At 45.8% G+C, this 19,030-nt stretch overlaps 1 protein-coding gene and 1 pseudogene across 6 annotated transcripts in view; one reads left to right on the top strand and one right to left on the bottom strand.

Annotated features, from left to right (window-relative positions):
- The first annotated feature begins 10,267 nt into the window (after window positions 1-10,267).
- LOC111823576 lies at window positions 10,268-14,399 on the top strand (annotated as a pseudogene).
- A 1,833-nt stretch (window positions 14,400-16,232) lies between these two features.
- The window catches only part of RNF8 (ring finger protein 8), a 39,066-nt gene continuing 36,268 nt past the window's right edge, over window positions 16,233-19,030 (bottom strand). For 4 of the 6 annotated variants that reach the window (XR_002826630.1, XM_023745663.1, XM_023745664.1 and 1 more), the window contains one exon: window positions 16,531-16,680. Coding sequence is in view for 2 of the 6 variants with exons in the window: in XM_023745667.1 (XP_023601435.1) it covers window positions 16,555-16,680 (126 nt within the window). In the remaining 4 variants the exon portion in view is untranslated. Of the gene's footprint in view, window positions 16,681-19,030 lie in introns of all 6 variants that reach the window. The other 2 variants (XM_023745667.1, XM_023745666.1) reach the window with 1 other exon arrangement.

Here is a 19,030-nt window from a genome sequence, read left to right on the forward strand (position 1 = left end):
TGGCTGGCCCAGTCCCTGATTGGCTCTCCCAACACCAACTGGGGGCAGAGCCGGCCAGTCCACCGTCCACAGCCTCTCCCCATGGCCGGCCCCACCCCCAATTAGCCCCCCACCCAATTGGGGGCGGGGCCCGCCAGCCAATCACCCTCGGCTCCTCCCCCCCAGCCTGCCTGGCCCTGATTGGGCCCCACTCGGGGCAGACTGTCTGGCCAACCTCCCACCATCTCCTCCTCCCGACAGGCCTGGCCCCAATTGTGGGGAGCCAGTATAGGGTTAAACCTTGGACTGACCTATTGGCAAAGTCACAAACAAGTCCCAGCTTAGAGGGCACAGTCCTCTTAGCATATTTAGGCTTGACCTTATAACGCTCCCTAGATCTTACCTGGGAAGCTAATGGGCTGAGGGAAGTGCAACAAGAACAGTGTAAACAAGTGAAACTCACAAGAACAGTGTAACTTTGGTAACCACTACCTTGTTTACCTCTGACTATAAAATAAAGGCTCAGCTTGCCTCAGGATCTTTCTCTGTGGCCTCAGCCAGGCACAGGAAGATCCACGGAGGCTGTCTCTGTGTAAAACATTCTTCGCCGACTCCGTCCACACCTTTGGGAACCCCTGGACCGCTGGGGCTGGACCCCGGCACCCAATCAGGCCTGGCCAGCTGGACCCCACCCATGTGTGAATTCGTGCACTGGGCCTCTAGTATATATATATATTTAGATGACTATTATTCAGTCTTAAAAAAAAGAAGGGAATCCTGTCATTTGCAACAACATGGATAGATCTGAAGGGCATTATGCTAAGAGAAATAAGCCAGACAGAGAAAGGCAAATACTGCATGTGGAATCTGAAAAATAAAGAGAGTTGAATTCATAGAAAGAGTAGAGAAGTGATTGCCAGGGGCTGAGGGGCGGGAGATACAGGGAGAGGTTAATTAGTAAAAGGATACAAACTGTCAGTTATAAAATGAATAAGGTCTGAGGATCTACTTACAGCATGGTAACAACTTTATATTGTATAATTGTAATTTGCTGAGAGTAGAATTTAGATGTTCTCACACACAAAAAAAATACATGAGTTGATGGATGTGTTCATTAACTCATGAGGGGGAATCCCTTCACAATATACACGTATAATTCATCATGTTATATACTTTAAATATGTTACAGTTCCATTTGTTAATTATACCTCATTAAAACTGGAAAAAGTGTCTGGTCCATCCAGGGACCAATCCAGTGTTATAATCAAATTATGTAACGTCTTTTTAGTCTTCTTTAATCCGGAATAGTTCCTAAATTTGTGCCATTCATAACTTTGACACTTTAAAAGAGTTATTTTGTAGAATGCTCCTCAGTTGGCATTTGTCTATTGTTTCCTCCTAATTAAATTGAAGTTATGTACTTTTGTCAAGGTTACATAGACATGATACTGTGTCCCTCTTATGAGGTGGGAGCATAAGTCAATTTGTACTCTCAGTAGTGATGGTAACTTTGATTTCTGTTTATGGGTGTGTCAAGTTTCTCAGCTTGAAGTAACTTTTTTTTTTAAAATCCTCACCCAAGGATATGTTTTTTCTTTATTGATGCTTAGAGAGGAAGAAAGAGAGGGAAGGAGGGAGGGAGGAAGGGAGGGAGAGAGAGAGAGAGAGAGAGAGAGAGAGAGAGAGAGAGAGAGACAGTGGTAGGCAACCAGCCAGGGGAAGGGAGGCCCCGGCTGGCAGCCAGCAGCTGCTAGGGATCCTACCCATGCACGAATTTCATGCACTGGGCCTCTAGTGTTTACTATAAAACAAGACAAGTCTTATACTTTATCTGGCTTTATCACATTTAATGACTCTTAGTCCTCAGATAGACATATGGATTATAGCAGCAGTAGCTCAAGAATTATAACCTTCCAAGTATCTGGCTATTGTTGCACATGACACTGAATGGCTTTCTATACTTTCCTAGAAATAATGGTTCTTGTTTTTTATATCATTGACAGTTTTTCACAAAGTTTTTACCACACATATGTGTGTATGTGTGTGTGTGTGTGTGTGTGTGTGTGTGTGTAATATCACACAGTAATGCAATGTTACAATAATTGCTTTATAATAATCTTACATTTTTAAGATAGTTAAGAAATGAGCAAAAAATATGTTTGTACATTCTTTCATATTGACTCACATATTTACCATTTCTAGTGCTCCTCCTTTCTCCCCATGGATTTGAGTCATTTTCTGGTGTTATTTCCTTTCAGCCTAAATGACTTCCTGATATCAACAAATCTGTCTTTATCTAGAAATGTATTTTACTTTCGTTATTGTAGGGCAGTTTTGCTGGTTTAGAATTTTTCATTCAGCACATTGAGCATGTCATTCCACTGTCTTCTGGCCTCCATTGTTTCAAACGAGAAGTTAGCCAACTGTAGTAATGCATTTTTCTCTTGCTGCTTTCAGATTTTTTCTGTCTTTTAACAATTAGACAATGATGTGTCTAGGTGCAGATCTCTTTGTATTAATGTTACTTGAGGTTTGTTGCATTCTTGGTTATATAGATTCATCAGTTTTTGACCATTATTTCTTTTTAAATGTGTGTCCTTTTCTCTTTCTCTCCTCTCCTTTGGATACAACCCTCAGGTATATGTTAGTATGCTGATGCTGTCCCACAGACCTCTGAGCACTGTGTATTTTTCTTTAATCTTCAGAATGGATAATTTCTACTTATTTATATTCAAGGTCACCAATTTTTTTGTATCATTTAGAATCTCCTGTTAAGCCCCTCTAATGAATTTTTAATTTAGTTCTTGTACTTTTTGTAGTAAAACATACATAACATATAACTTACCATTTTAACCATTTCTAAATGTACAGTTCAGTGGCGTTAAGTGCATTCACATTGTCGTGCAACTATCAGAACTTTTCTTTTCTCAAACTGAAACTCTGCAACCCATACTATCTAATAATAGACAAACATGGTAATTAACCGTACCTCTGACACGCTTCCCATTGGCTAATCAGGGTGATATGCAAATTAACTGCCAACCAAGATGGCGGCCGGCGGCCGGCAGCCAGGCAGCTGAAGTGAACAGGAGGCTTGCTTGCTCCAGTGATGGAGAAAGCCAAGGTTCCCCACCTGCCACTGCCCAGCTCTGAGCTGCACTCTAAGCAACTATGTTGCAATTATAGAAGCTAAACAATCCCCCAGAAACCTGCTTTCAGCCAGCCGGGCCTCAGAGCTGGAGTTGCAACAATGTTTCAATTATAGAAGCTAAACAAAGCCCAGATACCTGCTTTCAGCAGCTGAGGTCTCAGAGCTGGAGCCGAGCCTCAGAGCTAAAGCCGGCTCTCAGCTCCAGTGACAGCCATAGAAGGTAAATAAATCCCAGAATAAAAAAAAAGAAAAAAAGGAGCGGTTGGGAGCTTCAGTCACCCGCCAGCCTGAAAACAGCCCTCAGCCCCTCACCCAGACTGGCCAGGCACCCCAGTGGGGACCCCCACCCTGAAGGGGGTGTGACCAGCTGCAAACAGCCATCATCGCCTCATCCAGGCTGGCCAGGCACCCAAGCGGGACCCCCACCCTGATCCGGGACACCCTTCAGGGCAAACCAGCCGGCCCCCACCTGTGCACCAGGCCTCTATCCTATATAGTAAAAGGGTAATATGCAAACTGATCCTAACAGCAGAAGGACTGGGAATGACTGGTCACTATGACACACACTGACCACCAGGGGGCAGACGCTCAATGCAGGAGCTGCCCTCTGGTGGTCAGGGCGCTCTCACATGGGAGGAGCTCTGCTCAGCCACAAGCCAGGCTGATGGCTGCCAATACAGCGGTGGTGGTGGAGCCTCTCTTGCCTCCTCAGCAGTGCTAAGGATGTCCGACTGCAGTTTAGGCCTGCTCCCCGCTGGCAAGTGGACATCCCCCGAGGGCTGCCGGGCTGCCAGAGGGATGTCTGATTGCCATCTTAGGCCCAATCCCCCCGGGGAGCGGGCCTAAGCCAGTAGGTGGTCATCCCCTGAGGGGTCCCAAATTGCGAGAGGGCACAGGCCGGGCTGAGGGACCCCCCCCCTCCCCACCGAGTGCACAAATTTTTGTGCACTGGGCCTCTAGTCCTGTATAATAAAAGGCTAATATGCCAATCAACCAAATGGTGGAACAATCTGTTGATATGATGAGCACTAACCACCAGGGGGCAGATGCTCAATGCAGGAGCTGCCCTCTGGTGGTCAGTGCGCTCCCACAGTGGGAGTGCTGCTCAGCCAGAAGCTGGGCTCATGGCTGGCGAGTACAGCGGTGGTGGCAGGAGTCTCTCCCGCCTCCACGGCAGTGCTAAGGATGTTGGGTTGCCAGCTTAGGCCAGAGGGCTCCCAGACTGCGAGAGGGCACAGGCCAGGCTGAGGGACTCCCCACCCCAAAGTGCACAAATTTCGTGCACTGGGCCTCTAGTTAAATAATAACTCCTCATTCCACTCTCTCCTCAGTACTTGAAACCACCATTCTACTTTCTCTCTCTATGAAGTTGCCTATTCTAGGTACCTCAAATACGTGGAATCAAACAATATTTGTCCTTTTGTGACTGGATCTCTTTGCTTAGCATAATATCTTCAAGGTTTATTTTTGTTGTACCAAGTGTCATAATTTCCTTTCTTTTTCAGGTTGAATAATAATCCATTGAATGTATATACCACATTTTGTTTATCCACTAATCCATCAATGGGCACTTTTGATGATAATGAATATGCTTCTATGAAAATATGTGTTCAAGTATCTGTTCATGTCCCTGCTTTCAATTCTTTTGGGTCTTTACCCAGAAGTGGAATTACAGGATCATATGATAATTTTATGTTTAATATTTTTAGTAGCTGCCATAGTGTTTTCCATAGCACCTGTACCATTTTAAATCCCTAGCAGCAATGCACAAATGTTCCAATTTCTCCACATCCTCATTAACACTTGCTATTTTGGGGGGGATTATATGTGTGTTCCCATAATAGTCATCTGAATGGGTGTAAAGTGATATCTCAACTCCATTGTTTTTATTTACATTTCCCTAATGACTAGTGATGTTGAGAATCTTTTCATGTGCTTATTAGCCATATATGGGTCTTCTTTGGAAAAATGTCAATTTAAGTCCTTTGCCTATTTTCTTTCTTTTTTTAACAGAGAATGGAAGGGAGAGGGAGAGACACAGGGAGAGAAACATCACAGTGAGAGAGACACATCAACTGGTTGCCTCCCACAGGCACCCTGACTGGGGCTGGGGATTGAGGCTGCAACCTACGTATGTGCCCTTGACTGGAATTGAACCCGTGACCCTTCAGTCCACAGGCCGATGCTCTAACTACTGAGCAAAACCAGCTAGGGCTCTTTTGCCCATTTTTAATTTGGGTTGTTTATATTTTTGTTGTTGGGTTGTATGGGGTTCTTTATATAATATGGGTGTTAATCCTTTATCAGATATATGATTTAAAAATGTTTTCTCCCATTCCATAGGTTGCCTTTTCACTCTGTTGATAGTGTGCTTTGATGCACTAAAGGTTTTGATTTAATTTAATTTTTAAAAAAATATATTTTATTGATTTTTTTACAGAGAGAAAGGGAGAGGGATAGAGAGTTAGAAACATCGATGAGAGAGAATCATCGACCAGCTGCCTCCCGCACACCTCCTACTAGGGATGTGCCCACAACCAAGGTACATGCCCTTGACTGGAATTGAGCCTGGGACCCTTCAGTCCGCAGGCCGACGCTTCATCCACTGAGCCAAACCAGTTAGGGCATAAAGGTTTTAATTTTAATAAAGTCTAATAAGTATATATTTATCTTTTGTTGCTTGTGTTTTTGGAGTCATATCCAAAAAAAAAATCATTGCTAAATTCAATGTCAAGAAGATTCTCCCCTACATTTTCTTCTAAGAGTTTTATAGTTTTAGTTCTTACATTTAGGTGTTGAATCCATTTTGAGTCAGTTTTTGCAGCTGGTGTAAGGTAAGGGTCCAACTTTATATTTCAAATATGGATATCCAGTTTTCCCAACACCGTTTGTTGAAAAGACTGTCCTTTCCCCATTGAATGGTATTTTGCATCTTTGTCAAAATTCATTTGGCCATTGGTTTGCAACTTGGCCTCTCCCAGGCACCTCCAAGCCCAGCACAAGTAGCAGGTTGCTACTTGTAGCTCATGCTCAGTGGCCCTGAGCAGGGCACAGGCAGTGGTTGATCTTGGCCTGCACCTTCCTGGAGGCCACGGAGCCAGCACACCTGGTGGACAGTTTCATATCATGTCAGAGCACCATCCAACCACATCCAAGAGCGAGACATTCAAGGACCAAACTCATCAAGCACCAGAGCCCCACTGAAGTGAGTCCTGTTCCATGGGGTTGGCCCCTGCACAACTGCTCTTCTGCTGTGGTCACAGCCAGTTCTTGCAGCTGGTCCCTGCAGCCAATCAGCCTGTGAATAAATCCCTCCTATTGATGTGCCAACAACAAAGAGGCTCAACTACAACAGAAGAGTGCACACAGCCCACACTGGGAGGAGGGGGCAGTTTGTGGTTGAAAATGTAGTTCAAGGGTCAACTGTACTGTATTGTTTTATATATATTTTACTTTATTATTTTACTTAAATTTATTGGGGATATTCTTGAACTTCAGAATATCCTTCGGTCCTTTTTTTTTTTTTTTACTTTACTATTTCTCCTTATTGAGAATCTCTATTGTTGATTCATTGTAAACATAGTTTCTTTCAGTTCTTTGAACATAATTAAAATAGACCTTTTAAAGTCTTTGTCTGCTAAATTCAATATCTGTGGTCACTCAGAGTCTATTTATATTGACTGATTTTTTTTCCTCTTGAGTATTTATTTGTGTATCTTGTAATTTTGTTGTTGTTGTTGTTGAGAAATTAAACACTTCAGATGATATCTTGCTTCAACTCTGGATTCTAATTCCCTCTCTTTACAGGTTACTTACTGTTACTGCAATTTTTTGTTTATTTATTATTTCTCTGCTTAATAACTCGTCTGGGCTAAATCCATAAAATCTGCCTCTCCTGCACTATGCAACTGCTGATGTCTCTGTTCTGTTTTGTTATTTTTTATTTTTATTTCTTGTCCCTTGTCTGCGTAGCTTAGTGGTTACCCACTGATCAAAGGTTGTGATCAACCACCTGGAGCCAGTAAGTCTTCTGTCCTCTATTGGTAGATCTACTGTATGTCTGGGTACGGGAGTATGTTCAACATTGAGGCCATTTTCAAGTTTTATCCAGCTTTCACTTTCTGTTGGGCCCTTTTGTATCTCCTCTGCACAGACACATAACCTCAGATTGTCAGTAGTGTGGCACTGACCTGAGCCCTCTCTGGTCTCCTCTGGGCATGTATGCAGCCTCTGCCTGGAACGTGCATGCCCCATCCGAGACTACAACCTCAAGCTAGTAGAGCCATTGGTCCCTCTCACTTGTCTGCCTCTGAGGTTGTCACTGTCCACTGCTCCAACCTGGGTGAGCTCCCATTGGTCCCAGCACAGGAGTTGCTGATTCTGATTGCCCCCAGATTTAGAACCTCTGTTCAAATAAGCAGAGGAGTGTGATGGATCAGCCACAGGCCACACCACCAGATTCCCATCATTCTTACCTGAAGCTCAGCGGTTTTTCAGGCATAAATGCTTCTCAAATTGTTGTATGAATTTGTTTGGTTTCTGGGGAACTGAAATGGTTATTTTTGCCAATTTTTCATTTGTCAACTATTACTTTTGTCGCTAGTTTCTTTTGGGGGAAAGACTATGCCGTTCTCTTTACTTGGTCATACCTGGGAGTCCTGTCTTCAGTTTTCTTATTTTATTTTATTTTTAAAAAAATATATTTTATTGGTTTTTTACAGAGAGGAAGAGAGAGGGATAGAGAGTTAGAAACATCGATGAGAGAGAAACATCGATCAGCTGCCTCCTGCACACCCCCTACTGGGGATGTGCCTGCAACCAAGGTACATGCCCTTGACTGGAATCGAACCCGGGACCCTTCAGTCTGCAGGCCAACACTCTATCCACTGAGCCAAACCGGTCAGGGCAGTTTTCTTATTTTAAATGCTCATTATTTTCCAAGGAAAAATAATATACAAATACTACCTGCCCAACATATTGTTTGTTCATGCCTTTACTTCAAAACATGGACAACTTACAAAAAGAGAGTTCAAGGGGAAAAGTCAAAGACAGAACCTCTGCTACTCACAGAACTTGCAACTCTATAATGTTCTTATCATGTGTTATCAATAAGTTATCCTATATAATAAAAAGCTAATATGCAAATTGTCCCCTCAACCAGGAGTTAGACCAAGGGGTTGGGCCAGCCAGCCAACTGTCTGCAGCCCCTCCCCCTGGCTGCCCCCCCCCAATCGCCCCCCCCCCAATCGGGGGTGGGGTCGGCTGGCCAAACGCCCTTGGCCCCTCCCCTTGGCTGGCTCAGCCCAGATTAGGGCGGGTCGGCTGGAACCACCTGTGCAGGACGAATTCGTGCACCAGGCCTCTAGTGTTAAATAACATCCTGTGATAGTTAACACAACCATTAGACATGTTTGAAGCTGCCTAGTCCACCCTTCTGGACTGCACACTTGTTCATGTTACAAAAGGTCAAGCTGCCTAATGGAGAGAAGAATTCTCATTTGGACTGTTGGTTTGCAAAACCTGAACCAACAATGGAAACAACTCAGCCTCTTTTGTTTGATCAATAAAAATTTTTTGATAGAAATTCCTGGAAAGCCACAAAGATAACTGAGTTATCAAGGTGAGAAACACATCAATTACTAAGTGCAGAGTTGCCCAATGGTTAGCCAGTTACATCACACAAATGTAAGTAGATGGAAGACTGTAGTTATGTATTATTTATTAGTAGTAGATCTAGTGATACTGTAATTCTGAAGTAATTATGAGTAGGAATAATATTTTGAAATATCTACAGCAACTTTAATGTGATATGAAAATAGCTATGGTTTCTATTGGTTGCCCACAGTATTATCTATTGCTACGTAACAAATTGCCCCAAAATTTAGTAGCTTAAAACAACCCTTATTATCTCAGTTTCTGAGGGTCAGGAATCTGGAAGCAGCTTACCTCAATGGTACTGACTCAAGGTCTCTCATGAGGTTGCAGTCAAGCTGTTGGCCAGGACTACAATCATCTAAAGCAGTGGTTCTCAACCTTCCTAATGCCGCGACCCTTTAATACAGTTCCTCATGTTGTGGTGACCCCCAATTTCATTGTTACAAATTGAACATAATTAAAGCATAGTGATTAATCACAAAGACAATATGTAATTATATATGTGTTTCCCAATGGTCTTAGGCGACCCCTGTGAAAGGGTCGTTCGATGCCCAAAGGGGTCTCGACCCACAGGTTGAGAACCGCTGATCTAAAGGCTTGACTGAGCTGGAAGATCCACTTCCAATCTCACTCATGTGGCTTTTGGCAGAAGCCTCACTTACTTGATGAACCCGATTTCATTCTGGAGGGCAATTTGTCAAGTGAAAACCTGTAATCCCAGCCTCCTTTGCTAGGTGTTACCATATACTAGGTTCTGGCTCCTGAGGTATAAATAGAAGTTGTCAGAGCTTCTGGGAAGTTTTAGAATTTCCCAGATAGTTGCTGACTTGGATTATTAGGCAACCACTAAGGATGGTAAAGGAGAAAGAAAGAACCCAAGTTTTTAATAACCATAGAGCCTCCATTCAGCTTCTTGAAAGGGGAAGGGCTTTTTTCAGGGCCCTGGATTAGCCTAACCCAGTGATGGCGAACCTATGACACGGGTGTCAGAGGTTTGGTTGATTTTTCTTTGTTAAATGGCATTTAAATATATAAAATAAATATCAAAAATATAAATCTTTGTTTTACTATGGTTGCAAATATCGAACAATTTCTATATGTGACACGGCACCAGAGTTAAGTTAGGGTTTTTAAAAATGCTGACACGCCGAGCTCAAAAGGTTCGCCATCACTGGCCTAACCTAATTCTGATGTGCATACATTATTTCATTTCATCCTAACAAAAACCCTGGGAGGAAAGAGTTTATTATCTTTTTTTTCTGGAAATGAAATTAGAAGATAGATTAGCTGACTTGCCCAAGCTCACATGGATGGTAACATACAGCAGGAATTCAAACTCAGGTTTGTCTGACTCCCCAGCCAATGCTCATGACCTCTAGACTACAGGGTTATTTTGCAGTGTGGGCAATCTAAGTTCTCTGCACTATCAATAACGTTAATAATAGCAATCATTTGGTGAGCTCTTTCCATGTGCCAGGCACTATGCTACAGTTTCATTTAACCTTCACAACTTCCATGAGGTAGGTGTTATTATCCCCATTTTACAGATGAGAAAACTGAGGTTTAGAATTTTTTAAAATATATTTTTATTGACTTCAGAGAGAAGAGGAGAGGGAGAGAGAGATAGAAACATCAATGATGAGAGAGAATCATTGACTGGCTGCCTCCTGCACACCCCTACTGGGGATCGAGCCCACAACCTGGGCATATGTCCTTACCAGGAATCGAACAGTGACCTCCTGGTTCATAGGTCGACACTCAACCCCTGAGCCATGCCAGCCGGGCAAGTTTTAGAAATTTTAAATCATTTGGCTTAAGCAGAGACATAGGTGGCCGAGACATAAACTAACATATATTTCAGAAAATCACATTATCAGGTGTGGAAAATGGATTAGGGACGGAAAGAGCAACGAGCAGGGGTTATTTAGAGAGCTATTGAAAGATTTTGAGAAGAGGGAAGGCCTGAAAACCTATGCATTCTGTCCAAGACCTGGGTTTCAAGATGTGTGGTATGTATGTTCTGAAGGAGCTCCTTGTGAGCCAGGTCGCCTGCAAGAGGGTGAGGTTCAGGAAGTACTTCTCTCTCTGCTCCCTACTATTTCAGGGAGATCCTTCCATTCCCTCTTGTCTCTCACCTCCTTTAGCTTCAGGAACATTCACTGTCCCAGGCTTACCCTGAGTTTGTGAAAGGAAGAGAATGAGTTGAAGAGGTGACAAACCCATTTGCTTTAGAATGTCCCGAAAACCTGACCAGTCCCACCCATCACCAAGTTAGGTGTGGTGTCAATATTCACCTCAGAAACACCTGACTGTCTCCTGGGCTGGCGTGTCACCTGAGGCTCCCTCAGTGGTCTAGGGCTGCTGGTGCCGGATCCCTCAGTGGTCTAGGGCTGCTGGTGCCGGATCCCTCAGTGGTCTAGGGCTCCTGGTGCCGGATCCCTCAGTGGTCTAGGGCTCCTGGTGCCGGATCCCTCAGTGGTCTAGGGCTCCTGGTGCCGGATCCCTCAGTGGTCTAGGGCTCCTGGTGCCGGATCCCTCTGTGGTCTAGGGCTCCTGGTGCCGGATCCCTCAGTGGTCTAGGGCTCCTGGTGCCGGCCGGCATACACAGGACTCACGGTGTTCTTATGTGGTGAGGAGGGGATCTTCGGGGCCTATCCTCCAGGCTGAGGGCCCAAATGCCTCAGGGATGCCTTGAAGACCCTGGTGGGAGCTGGGTAGAGGCCCAGGAGAGTTGGTCTCCAGAGAGCTGGTCCCTACATCCTAAGGGGAGGTAGGAGCGGTGGCAGACTGAGAAGGCTCTGGCACCCAGGCCCTGGAGGTGTGAAATGCGGCTCTATATCTTGGTGTGGCCTGGAGTTTGTGAATGTGAGGACACACTGGTGAACCACTCCCACAGAATCTAATAAAACCTTTGTGGGAAGCTTTTGACCTTTTGACCCCTTATTGGAAAGGAGGTTCACAATACTTTTTGTTTTGTTAGGTGCCATACCCTAAACACCTAGAATAGTGCCTAGTAAAGAATGGGCATCCAGAAACTATTGCTGAATTGAATTTCTGTGAAACATCCAGAATTCAGAACTTGGCTGCTATATGACAAAAAATTCACGGCAGATGAAAGTATTCACAGAACTGAAGGGAAGTGGACAGCAGGGATAGTGGGTCTGGAAATTGGATCTGAATTGGGAATCTGGGTTATATTGCTTGGAAATTAATGAACTCAGATAACCCATCGTGGGTACTGTTTGGGGATGCTGCAGACAAAGGAATTATAGCATCTGCGTATTTATTGAGCACCTACTACAGGCCCAGCCCTTCGGATTCATATGCGCTTCTAAACTGCAGAATTGCCCAGCTGGTGATGCTCCATGGTTGAGTGCTGACCTATGAACCAGATCATGGTTTGATTCCCAGTCAGGGCACATGCCTGGGTTGTGGGCTTGATCCCCAGTGGGGGAGGAGGGGCGTGCAGGAGGCCCAATGATTCTCTCTCATCCTTGACGTTTCTATTTCTCTCTCCCTCTCCCTTCCTCTCTGAAATCAATAAAACTATATTTTAAAAAACAAACTGAAGAATCAAGTAAATAAATAAAAATAAATAAACCGCAGAATCAGCAGCACAAAGCAGCTCATTATTTTCCATCAACACCAGAACCCATCTTCTCCCCAGGAGCCCCTACTTCTATTGCTTCAATCCCCATTTATGAAAAAATCAGGAAGGGTTGACCACATGGGAAGTTTTCTTTCTTTGAAAGAAGCTAACTAGAGTTCAGAAGAGCAAGCCCTTGGGCCACTGTAACCAATAGCAGCAAGCTGCTCAAGACAGGTTAACAAGCCTGCATTTCTGGGCAAGGGACAGTCATTCCAGGATTCTCCTAATCTTCTTAGGTTAGGACCACAATGCAAGTTCCTTCTCTTAAACCTAGAGTTCCAGCGAGTGCCTAGGTTATCCTTAGATACGCAGTGGGAAGGTTCTCGCCAGCCAGGCTGTCAAAAGCAAACAGGCAGTTGGAGAGAGCTGCCATCCCAGGCACTTGCAGCTATGGTGACTGCCTGAATCATTGTTCAGGAGGAAAAAGTAGTGAAAGAGAAGGGCTGGAGATAATGAGCGGATTTGGGTCTTTCTATAAAAAACACACAGCAGCTTCCAATCAGAAGAACAGAGGATGAGTATCCAGCTACCCAACCCACAAAGGGCAAAGTCCCTGCCCTGGCGGAGTCTGATTGCTGGGATGAAGCTCGCCTAGAGGCAGAGCGGGCCCTTTCTAGGTTAACGTAATCAGATGGATATGGGACACCTGCCACTCACTGCAAAGTGCTTCACAGAGCGTGCTGGCTGCATTCATCTGCTTAATAAAGGCAGAATCTGAAACAAACCCTCCTTAGCCAGTTTCTCAGAGCCCTGTGGTAGAGAACATGCCTCTAATTAGAGCCCTCTGCACAGTGGTGGGGCTCAGCTATACTGTGGTTTGGTGCTGCAAGGCAGAAGTTACCATGTATTTTTCTGGGCAAGCAAAATGTAGATGATGTTTAATATCAGAAATCTCTCCAGGGAAAGAACATACTGTAGCTCAGAGAAATAATGCAAAAGTTTGAGTTAATTTTTGGTTTGAGTCTTTTAAAAATAGAGCACTCAGGTTTGGTTTGTGAGCAGTGCGGTAACTGGAAAAATTATTTGGGCTTTCACAATAGCACACCAGAGTATTTCAGACGTCGTAAAGGAACTGAGACTCAGAGAGGTTGAGCAACTTGCCCAATGCCACACAGTTACAAATGGCAGGGCTGGAATTCAAGATCGAGCCTGAAATCCAGGCATGGGCCTGGACTGGGAATCGAACCGGCAAGCCTTTGGCGCATGGGACAATGTCCAACCCACTGAGCCACACTGGCCAGGGCAGGAGCTCACTCGTAACCCGTGTGCTCACTGGGGAGGAATGTGGTGTTCCGAAGGGAGAGGTTGCCAGTCACTGTGTCCAGGTGCCCAGGGAGAGGACGGTCAGCCTGAGATCAGCCTGCCGACGGCTTTCAGACCAGGTCCCGTGTTTCTTCTTTGAGATCTTCCCTCTAGTGATGTGTGTCTGAGGGTGCTGACTGCAGACTGTCCTGTGAGGAGTGGATGCACTGGTCCTCAGTGTGGGTGTCCTGAGGCTCCTGTCCGTCACCACAGGACCTTGGAGGGTGGCCACCATCACCATGGGGGGCAAGGAGACAAGTGTGAGGACCTCAAAGTGGGATATGTATGTAAATATGTAGAGAATAAACACTGTTATGCAAGAGCCAGTCCACTTTATAAGTACAGAGCTCGTGTGTTCACAGCTGTGTTTTCTAGCACCCAACATCATTTCAGGGGCAATGAAACATATTTTAAAGTTAATTTTCTCAAGCCCATCTCTTGTCAAAAAGTAAATGGCTATTCATACAAAGTGGCGGCTGCACTCTTTTTCTTGGATGGTGGGGAGCAGATCAATTTTACCTGGGACAATGGGTTTTATAAAATTGGGAGCCTAACCAATTTCATTCTTATTTCAATGCAGATTGTTGGGCCTTCAGTGGAAGTAGTTACATTATGGACTATTATGGAACCAGACTTACAAGACTATTACTAACAAACATTTAGAGAAAGTTACATCTGTGAATCTTTTTTCAAACAGATGGAGGCGCATTGATTTTAAGAGAGAGCTCCCAGCATGTGGGATTCCGATTTTCCTTCTTTACTTTATGGGTTCTATGTATATTTTTTGTTGTTATTTTTGTTGTTTTACTTAAAAGGATATATTCTGAGATTTATTTAATAGAACTTTCTTGGGAGCTGTATGAAAAAAAGAGAGTTTGAAGCAACCTAGATCACAAACAGACTGGAAAAACAATGATGGTGCAAACACACAATGGGATGATTGGCAGTGGAAACAAAGACAGAGGAAGCTCCTCAGGTACTGACAGGGAGTCATCGCCAAAAGCAAGGTAAGAATCATGTGCAGCTTATGATCAGTTGTGCAGAGGAAGAGGCCACACGTGCGTGTCTGCCTATGGAGAGACGATCTCTGGAGGACACGCGGGGAAGTGGTCCCGGGGGCAGACGGGCAGGCTTTTCACTCTGGGTTCTCTTGTACTTTCCATTTCAAACCACGTGACCGCAGCACCCATTCGAAAGTGTGTATCTGGGGAGCATTTGCGATCTTGCTCCCTGGCATTTCAGTTTGGCTTAAATAAACTCTTATACAAATTAAAAAAAAACTGTATCTCTACTCTTTTAAAAGTGATTATGATACGTGAACTTAAAAAAAATGAATTAAGTAGCCCTGGCCAATGTGGCTCAGTTGGTTGGAGCATTGCCCCATATACTGAAAGGTGGCAGGTTCGATTCCCGGTCAGGGCACATACCCAAGTTTCGGGTTCAATCCCCAACAGGAGGCAACTGATTAATGTTTCTCTCTCACATTGATGTTTTTTTCTCTCTCCCTTCCTCTCTCTAAAATCAATTAAAAAAAGAATAAGTCAACATTTATAAATGCCCATGCAATCACATAAACAAAATACATGCATAGGATAAATAGGAGACTATCACATCAAGATGGTAATAATCTTTCTTTCTCTTCCCTGTTTCTCCAGAATTTTTACAATGTGGTTATGATGGATATTTTTGTAGTATTGTTTTCTATGTTTATTTACTTCTTCCTTGACTAAACCAGTAATCAATCAGTACAAACGGCGAGACAGGCGGAATTGAAGACGAGGGACTCCAGCATCCCAATCCACAGTATACTCAACAAAGGAGAAAACCTACCAGCCTAAAAAATTGTCCAGTCAATAGCTTCCAATCCTTTATGAAAACTACAAAGAACGATTCTCCAGGTAGGCATAAAACGGTAAAGGAGAAATCCCTTTCCACCCAGAAGCAAATCGCTGCCTGACACAATGCAATTCACAATACTACTAATAGCTCCTTGCTTCTAACGACTACTCTTCAACTTCCTGTATTGTCCCTCATTCTCATCACTGGTAACCAAGGATACCACAGGTTTTCCCAAGCTTCTAGCTCCCAAATTTCAAACTAGTTTTCTTTCTGCTTAGGAGGTAGCAAGAGAGATGACTTCTACATTTTTTTTAAACGCACACACATAAAAGCATTACCCGTGTTTTCTGACACAATAAAACAGACTCGGAAACTACCTCCCAACCCCAGCTGAAGAAGGGAAGCCACCCCGTCCTGAAGCCAGGGAAGCAGGGCCCCAGCTCTGGAAGGAAAAGGAAACGCAACAGTCCGGGCTTCCCAGAGCCCATCTGCGATGGCCATGACCTTGGGCCTGGCTCCTTGGGCTGACATTCACCGAGTCTATCATCTGATACAGTCGCTTTCTTGGTTGCAATTTATGAGCTGCCAGTGTTTACCTGTGAGACTGTCTGGGAGCCGGAAGGGAAGGAAGATAAATACACCAAAGCCCAGCCGAGCAACTGTTAAGTTTTACATTTTATTTCCAGGAAACAACATCTTGTTTTCACAAAGAGGGGGGCCATCCTCTCAAACAGAGGCCGCCTTAGCGTCAGGGCAGCCCCGGGGGTACATTCAAGCTGTCCGGAACAAGGTCAGCAGAGGCACCCAAACAGTAACAAAACAACAACAAATTTAAAAAAGCAAACGGAACTACATAACCATTCAACACGCAGTGAGGCAGTCTGTTTAGTACCCGGAAGCCGTAGGGCGGTGGGTACGGGTGCTTCAGATGACGGTGCAGCGGGCTGGCCAGCATGGGAGGCTCGTGACGGACCACTTCTTACTTAGACTTTGTCCCACGTGGTTCTCGTGTGCTCTGTCCCGGCGCAGCCCAAGACAGTCCACAGAGGATCCTTGAGGCCACCCCGCGCTCCGTTGCCTGGCAGTCTTCACAACAATCTCTGTGCTTTAGAGGGAAGGAAGAGAAATAAAAGACGAGCTGCATGGGCCTTCTCTGGGCCTCCCTCCTGTCACCCTCCATCTCTTCCCCACAGACCAGCCCCTGCAAAGAAAACACAGGTCAGATCATATCCCTCTGCTCAAAGGCCGCTCCTCACTTCCCCCAGAGTAAAAGCAAAGTCAAGGGCCTTCTGAAGCCCTATCAGGCCCACACGACCTGCCTCCTGCCCCACGACCTGCCCCCTTCCCCCTCCTCCGTCACTCACTCCACTGTGGCCACCTGGGCTCCTTACCGTTCGTCCTACACTCCAAGCAACCCCAAGCACACTCCCCTTCTAGTCCCTCCCTGTGGGACCCTCTCCCCCAATGCAGGGGCCACTTCCCGCAGAGCTTTACTGAAATGCTACCTCCTTGGTGACGCCTTCCTTGACGACTCCAGCAAAAACTGCCGAAGCTCTCCCCATCACTCCCGAGCCTGCTGCTCTCCACAGTGCTAACTTATTAGATTTTCACTTCTCTTTCTATCTCTTGCACCCGGAACAGTGCCTGGCACCAAGCTGGCCCTCAGTAAATATCTGCTGAGGGAAAGAGGGACTTGCATCCACAGTGACTGGAGGGAGAGGCGGGAGTTCCGACGCCCAGGAGGGAGGGGTCGGAGGGGCTATTTGCTGGCCTCCGGTCTTTTCCCATAACTTCTGCCTCCTCGTGGAGAAGCAGGAATCCTGGCCTATCCCGAGGGCACAAGACAGCCACCAAGGAAACCCCCCTTCCCTGAGACTGAGGTCCGGAACACTTTGGTAGGAGGACTGCAAGGGTTGTAAAAGTTACTTTTCTCCCACTTCGGGGCAGCCTTCGAGGTGGTAGGCCTTGGGACGGGCAGCCTTGGAGAGCTGGGAGAACCATGCACGTCCCTTCCTCTCAGCTAAGGGCCTCCCCGACAGCTCACAGAAAAATGCAGAAGCCACCGGAAAGAAATGCTCTTGACTCCCTTAAGCACATTTCCATGCCTGTCCTCCCACATTGTCCCCTTCTCTCTAGGAAACAGGACGTACCCTCCTACTTTTAAAGACTACTTCCTCCCTCTGTGCTCTGCACTCCCGCCCTCCCCGCCTTCGTAGGAACCATCCTGTCTGCTATCCCGTCTCCCCAGCATCTCCTCTCCAGGCTCCTTCCAACCAGCAAGTGAACGTGCTAAAATCTCTCGTCTTCAAAAATTCCTTTACCCCGACGTCCTTCCCAGCCATGGCCTCTCTAGGTGCAGCTCCCCACACTTGTAGCCACATTTTTTGAAGAACTTGTTAATCTTACTCTTGTCTACTTTAGCCCATACTCATTCTACAATTCAATGCAAACTGGCTGCTGACCCGGACAGTCCCCCCCACGCCTGCTCTGTCCTAAGGGCACTTTTCCGTCCTTATCTTCTCAGCCATAGCCACACTCCCACCCCTCAGCTCGTGACCACTCGTAAATGTGCATTCACTGGAGACCTGCCGGACACTCTCCTAGGCCTGAGACCACACACAGACAGATACAACCCCTGTCCTCAGTTTACAAATTGAGGGGCAAGAACACACTAACAAATACAATTTCAGTATTGTAAGTATTTGAAGTAAATAAATAGGGAGATGTCTAGACTGTAGTAAGGGCTAAGGGTGGGGTCAGGAAGGCTCAAAGCACACCACTCCGATGTCTTTTGTTGCCTGTCCCACACGCCCCTTTTCCCACCTCTGGCCACTCCTCACCGCCTGCCCTGCACACTCCTCTTCCACCACCCGCACCTGCAATGCTGGCATTGCTCCGGGCTGGGGCCTGACCCTGGCTCTGACCACCCAGACAGGACCCCCAAATCTAGACTCTTCTGGGCTCCAGGTCCACATATTTAAATGCCCTCAGGCACTCTCAACTCACTTTGGTCTAAACCAGTGGTTGGCAAACTGCGGCTCTCGAGCCACATGCGGCTCTTTGGCCCCTTGAGTGTGGCTCTTCCACAAAATACCATGTGCGGGCATGGGCCACAAAATTTCAATTGCACTGTATGTGCGCGCCCGCACATGGTATTTTGTGGAAGAGCCACACTCAAGGGGCCAAAGAGCCGCATGTGGCTCGCGAGCCGCAGTCCCCAAGCACCGGTCTAAACCAAAGTTAGTCAAAGGCGAAAGGCATTTTAATAGATAAGGCGGGCTCAAAGAGAAAGCAAGATACTACAGATCCCCCCCTTGGACGAAGGAACCCCCCGAAAAAGCGACATCCGATGGCCCCTATAGAAATTGTACGAATATTCTCCACGAAAAAACACGGGGACTCGCACCATGGCAACACCGTCCCTCTCGATGCTGCCCATCGCGTAGTCGCGAAGG

Source organism: Myotis lucifugus, unplaced genomic scaffold (genome assembly GCF_000147115.1).
Source record: "Myotis lucifugus unplaced genomic scaffold, Myoluc2.0 scaffold_564, whole genome shotgun sequence".
Taxonomy (NCBI): domain Eukaryota; kingdom Metazoa; phylum Chordata; class Mammalia; order Chiroptera; family Vespertilionidae; genus Myotis; species Myotis lucifugus.